The following is a 6,702-nucleotide window of genomic DNA, read 5'->3' as shown; positions in this document are numbered from 1 at the left end:
AGTTGTTGCTGTTGCACTCAATTGCAAACTGATTTTAATAACTCACTGCAACTTGAATGCTTTCAAATGACATATTGTAAAAAGGAAAAAAAAATGAAATAACTAACTTATTTTAATAACTAGTCAGTTTTAAAAGTGCATTCTATTTAATTTGAGCATTTTCAAATTATTTTAATTTAGAGCTCTCATATGCAATAAGCTGGCATGCATTAATTCATTCACACACAAAAAAATATTTCTCCTGTTCTTGTTCTAGTAAAAAGTAGAATAACCAAACATTGAACATAAATTGAAAAATTAAATTGCATCCTCTTAATAATTAGAGAATTTTAACTTGAACATTACGCTTGTGACTTTGATAATTTCATTCATCTAGGGCTATAACTCTATTGACTAGACATTTGTGACTTGTGAGCCATACCATACCATACCATACCTATTTCTAGCTAGCTTCTCCTTTTTGTCATTTACAGAAATAGATTTATTAGAGGATCATTAATTAGGATAAGATAAAAAATTTTATCCATGTTATACACCAACAACTGAAGACTTTTTATATGTCAATCATGCATGGACACGGTTTAATTGGTTTTTATACTTATTTTTCTTAGTGAACGTCTCAAATTCAAGTATTGTGGAGAGTTTTATCATATATACTGAATTGGGAAAATATATAAAAAAAAAGTTGAACGTGTGTATTTTTTTTTTAAATCACTAAATTTTATTATAAGTGTATATTTAAAACGTCTTTTCTCATATATTTATTTATAAATGATTTAATGACTTGAACGTTCCCAAAAAGAGTGTATAACTATTAACTAATATTTCTTTAAAAGAGCATAGAAAGCACACTTTGCTGTCTTTCAACTAATAATAATATTTTGTTAAGCAAAAAGAAAATTCCTTGTGCTTCCTAATTATAGAATCTGTTGAGTGTTGATTCTTATACATTTTGTAAAATTATCTCAATATATAAGTCCAGCATCTCTCTTTGATGTAACACATATATCAATATATAAATGCTTAGTGCAATAGGAGACAGTAGTAGTTTCTCATTATTAATATAGACTATGTTAATGCTATTACTTTTTTTTCCCATTCATTGATTTACTTGCTATTCATTGTTGTTGCTATATTTCAGGTACCTTAGTCTCCTTATTTCTCTCCAGATCTATTATTTGTTTCTTCTTCTTTTCTTTTTTTTTAAATACATTTTTTAAATGATAAAATTAAAAGGCAATTAATAATTTTTTATGTGAGATTAATATACTATTTCTGTTTTTCAGATTGATGAGTAATGTCTTCTTTAGCTTCTTAACTTACCCAGCTTCTTCTTTAGATCATATATACAGCTACTTGAGAAGGAAAAATTCACAAAGTCATTGTTACAGCCACAAAATTATCATTTGAAAGAGGTAATTATAATTTTTTTATAGTTTCTTTTAGAATACTATTTAAGTATTTGTTTAATATCTAATTTGCACATACAAGAATAATTTTCTTACCTTTAGAATATATATAGACTTTTAATTTTTTTAAATCCCTATTTGTAGTCCCTCTTAGTCATGTCAATCGATAAGTCGTGGATTGGAAAACCACGAACCACGTATAAGTATAGAGATGGTTTAAACAAGTTTTTGGATTTTGCTTTTGAGCATCGGTCTCTCGCGGGTCGTCAGATTAAATGTCCTTGTCCAGTGTGTGGTTTTCGCAAGTGGCAAACAAGAGAGAAAGTTTTTGAACATTTAATAGTCAAGCCATTTCCAGAAAACTACAAAGTTTGGTATTGGCATGGTGAAGAAGCAGTTAGAGTTGGGTCACAAGTTTATCAAACTTGTCATATTGTACAAGATGATTCAACATCTCAGCATCCAATGGTAACAATGCTCAATGACGCGTTTGGAGTCACTAGATCTGACTTGAATGAAGATGGAGATGGAGGCAATACAGAAGATGGAGATGGAGATGAAGAGCATAGTGGAGAAAATGTAGAATTTTATAAGTTGTTGGAAGATGGTAATGAACCATTATATGAAGGGTGCATAAAGTATTCAAAACTGTCTTTCTTGATTAGTTTGTACCACATAAAGTGCTTATATAGAATAAGAGACAAAGCCATGACCGAAATCCTCAAGTTAATAAAAGATGCTTTTGGAAATGCCAAGATTTCAAATACATTCTATAAGGCCAAGAAAACCATAAACAAACTAGGGCTTAATTATACCAAGATACCAGCTTGCCCTAATGACTGCATGTTATATTGGGGGGAGGATGAAGATTTGCAAGAATGCAAAAGATGCAAGACATCTAAATGGACCGATGCTAAAAAGAAGAAACCGGCAAAGATATTGCGATACTTTTCACTAAAACCGAGACTTCAATGATTATTTATGTGTTCTAAGACTGCTCAATCAATGCAATGGCATGCTTCGGCAGAAAAGAAAGATTCGAAGATGAGGCATCCGCGGGATTCTGAAGCTTGGAAGACATTTGATTTACTTCATGATAGGTTTGACGAAGATCCTCGAAATGTACGTCTTGGTCTTGTAGCTGATGAATTCAACCCCTTTGGAGCTATGCGTACAAACTATAGCGTTTGGCCAGTGGTGCTTATTCCATACAATCGACCTTCATGGGAGTGCATGAAGCCAACATCACTAATCTTGTCAATGATTATTCCTGGAGAGAAAATGCCGGGAAACAACATAGACGTATACTTACAACCTCTTATCAAAGAGTTAAAAGAGTTGTGGCATGATGGTGTTCAAACATTAGATAAGTTCAAGAATGAAATGTTTACATTGCGAGCAGCATTAATGTGGACAATTAGTGATTTTCCAGGCCTTGGTAACTTATCTGGGTGGAACGTACACAGTAAATATGCTTGTCCCACATGTAACTTCAACACTGATTCATATAGATTAAAGCATGGTGGAAAATGGTGTTTTTTGGGGCATCGCCGTTTCTTAGAAAGGGGTCATAAGTTTAGGCTAAGTCGTGCAAAATTTAATGGAAAAATTGAGTTGAGGGATCCCCCAGCAGTACTAACAGGGTCAGAAATATTGGAACAACTTGAAGGCATCAATGTTTCATTTGGGAAGGAACTACAGGCAAGTAAAGGTAAGAGGACTCGACGAAAAGTTGTTGAAGAAGATGATGAATTGGGGATGTGGAGGAAGAAAAGCATATTTTTTGATCTTCCTTATTGGGAGTCTAACTTATTGCGCCACAATCTAGATGTCATGCATATTGAAAAGAATGTTTGCGACAATGTATTATACACTTTGCTCAATGAGACTGGAAGGTCAAAGGATAATCTCAAAGCTCGTAAGGATCTCAAAGAAATGGGTATAAGGAAAGATTTATGGCCAGATGAAAATGGGAGATATCATCCATCTTTGTTCACAATGTCAAATTCCATGAAAGATGTATTCTTGCGTACTATAAAGAATATTAGAGTACCAGATGGTCTCTCGAGTAATATTTCACGGTGTGTTGACCTGAAGCAAAGAAAGCTCTCTGGATTGAAGAGCCATGATTGCCATGTCCTTATGCAGCAACTATTACCCATTGCCATACGTAATGTGCTACCAGATAAAGTTACTGCAGTGCTAATAGAGTTGTCTTCATTCTTTCAACAGTTGTGCTCTAAAAGCTTAAGTCTTACAGAACTTGAGAAGCTCCAACCTCGAATAATCCTTACCCTTTGTCATTTAGAAATGTTGTTCCCTCCTTCTTTCTTTACAATCATGGTTCATTTAACCTGTCATCTAGTTGATGAAGCAAAACTTGGAGGACCAGTACACTATAGGTGGATGTATCCTATTGAGAGGTAAATATCTCTTTTCAATCATTGTTCATTTAACCTGTCACTTAGTTATATCTTGCTTACTAAAGCCAATTATACAAACTAGGTATTTAGGACATTTGAAGTCCTATGTACGAAACAAATGTGGCTGAAGAAGCTCTTACATTTTGCTCTCGATACTTAGAAGGGATTGAGACAAGATTTAATAGGCCACCACGTGTTGATGATCGTCCGGATGGTAATTACAATACACATGTTGATTCACTTTTTCCACAAATGGGTAACTCTAAGGGAGCTTTCACAGTATTTGAGTTGTCACCTATGGAAAAAAACAAGCACATCGCTATGTGGTTCTAAATTGTCCATATGTCAAACCGTTCATTGAGTAAGTACTTAAGGATTTGCGTACATATTTTTTATTTACTTGAAAATAGTTGTTTAGTTAGAGTTAAACTTTCATATCTAACAGTGACTTTAAAGATTTTGTACAAAGACGATCTAAGGGTAGAAGGCCTTCAAATGTAGAGATAGAAAAAAGAGTTAACAAAGATTTTGTTACTTGGTTTCCTACGCAGGTAAATAGAAAAGTGATCTTTTTTGCTAATATTGAGCAGTATTTGTGGATATAATAACTAATATGTTGTTCTATCATAATAGCTTATGAACCCAGACGTTATGAATACTGTGCATGAGGATTTGAGATACTTAGCAATGGGTCCATCACGATATGCCAAAAGGTTTTCTACATTTAGTATCAATGGGTTCTCCTTTCGAACTACCAATCGAGACAATGGGTTAAAGACCCAGAATAGTGGAGTTTTCTTAATGTCTTCAACTCCTTGTGTTGCTAGCGCTAGTGATGCTAATGTTAGGAATGCTGATTTGTCATATTATGGCAAATTAGAAGATATTATAGAACTAAACTACAATGGCCGATTTCGGGTTACTTTATTCAAATGTAAATGGGCTGACACCACTAGAGAATGGGGCTGTAGAAAGGATAGTTGGGGTTTTACTTCTGTTAATTTTTCACAAGTAATACACAGTGATGACCGAGAGGAGGATGATCCATATATTGAAGCCTCACAAGCTCGAATGGTGTATTTTGTCAATGATGAAGTGAATAAAGATTAGAGTGTTGTCGTGCATTTGAAGCCAAGAGACTCATATGATATGGGGGAAATGAAGATGATGAAGCATGTGAGAATGAGCCATGGTTAGAGCAAAACTTGGATTCTTTATTTGAAAATGGTGATAATCTATCATTGTTAAGAGATGAGGTAGATGATGAACTACTAGATGATGACATTAGAAAAGACGAACCCATGTCGGAATAGTTAGTAGGTTAAATTAATTTATGGTATGAAATTTATATTTAAGTTTTCATTTAATTATAATTCACATTTTATCTATACTTATTAATTATTTTATTTCCAACTATTATTTTATTTCCAACTATCATTTAGTTATAATTCATATTTATGGTATGAAATTATTTTATCTATACATTATAGTAGTGCCTACTGATATATACTAGTTACTAGGTCTTCAAATTTAACTTGCAGATATGTAACTTCCTGAATTTCTTGATCTATTATGCAAATATGCCAAAGCAAAAGAGGTACAAGAATCTACTTAAAGCAGCAGCAGCTGCAAATTCTTCACAAGACAAGTCAATTACAGCTGCAAATTCCTCCAAAGACAAGTCGGCAGCTTCAAATGCATCACAAGTCAAGTTCGCAGCAGCTGCAAATTCCTCCCGAGAGACATCGGCAGCTACAAATTCCTCCCGAGACAAGTCGGCAGCAGCTGTAAATTCCTCCCGAGACAAGTCAGCAGCTTCAAGTTCCTCCCGGGATAAGTCAGCAGCTTCAAGTTCCTCCCGAGACAAGTTGACAGCAGCTGCAAGTTCCTCACGAGACAAGTCAGCAGCAGCTGCAAGTTCATCCCAAGACAAGTCGGCAGCTTCAAATTCTTCTGAGCATCCATCCGAACCTAAACGTAAACGTGGACGTGAATCTAAACATTATTGGACTGTTGATGCCATAGGAATGTATAGATGTTTTATTATGTTATTATTATCAAAAAGCAAGAAGCATTCAGAACCTAAAATAAAGAACAAACGCATTATTGGTTTAGAGAATACTAGTGTGTGAAATTATTATATATTAATTAAGCAGCCATGATTCCTTCAGAATTCTGTCCGACTAAGTTATCTACCAGCAATACCCAAAAAATTAAAGCAGATTAACATTAACTAAACTGTATTTTAGGGCTTTAATTAAATAAGACTGTAACAGTGGAATACAATATTGGCATCATGTGCGCCATATCTGCTTCTTTTCCTGATTTTAAGTAGTGTTTCTCCCAGTTAATGCCTTCCTGTTCTAGACACACATGTCATATATATATATATATACTTGTTTCCTATATTAGCATATGTAGAATTTTGCTGATGATAAAAACTAGATACTGAACATTATTATTGTATGTACTCATTTATAGCTGGGTTTTGGGATCATGCTTTGCTTTGTTACATGCAATTGGTGATAAATTTCATTATAGCAGAGAAATTATTTAAAAATTATTTATTTTATTAAGTTTAGTATTTTGGTTCAACATTTGATGTATTCCTTTTCCCACCTGTTGGTTTCAATATATTTTCGTTTTTCTTTTCTTTTGTATTTCCTTAGTTGCCACATGCAATGCTCAGATTTGTTAAAACTAAGTTTGAACAATTGTACTTATATATGTTGACATTCAATTACTTGGGCTATTATGAACTTGAAAATATGCTTTTGATGAGAAAACATAAGGCAGAAAATGATCAGCTTTATTTTTACATTCTTTCTACATGGTCCTTTTTTGGTGAACTTAGAATTCCATGGGTGTAT

General features: G+C 33.6%; 1 protein-coding gene across 1 annotated transcript; it reads left to right on the top strand.

The window, feature by feature from the left end:
* Nucleotides 1–2,453: 2,453 nt before the first annotated feature.
* Nucleotides 2,454–3,960, top strand: LOC140179268 (uncharacterized). The gene is made up of 2 exons (XM_072217949.1): nt 2,454–3,832; nt 3,915–3,960. The coding sequence occupies exons 1-2, from the start codon at nt 2,454–2,456 to the stop codon at nt 3,958–3,960; spliced, it is 1,425 nt and encodes a 474-aa protein (XP_072074050.1).
* The last annotated feature ends 2,742 nt before the right edge of the window (nt 3,961–6,702 follow it).

Source organism: Arachis hypogaea, chromosome 15, assembly GCF_003086295.3.
Source record: "Arachis hypogaea cultivar Tifrunner chromosome 15, arahy.Tifrunner.gnm2.J5K5, whole genome shotgun sequence".
Classification (NCBI taxonomy): domain Eukaryota; kingdom Viridiplantae; phylum Streptophyta; class Magnoliopsida; order Fabales; family Fabaceae; genus Arachis; species Arachis hypogaea.
The sequence above is the reverse complement of the archived record's forward strand: the minus strand, read 5'-3'. Positions and strand labels throughout refer to the sequence as shown.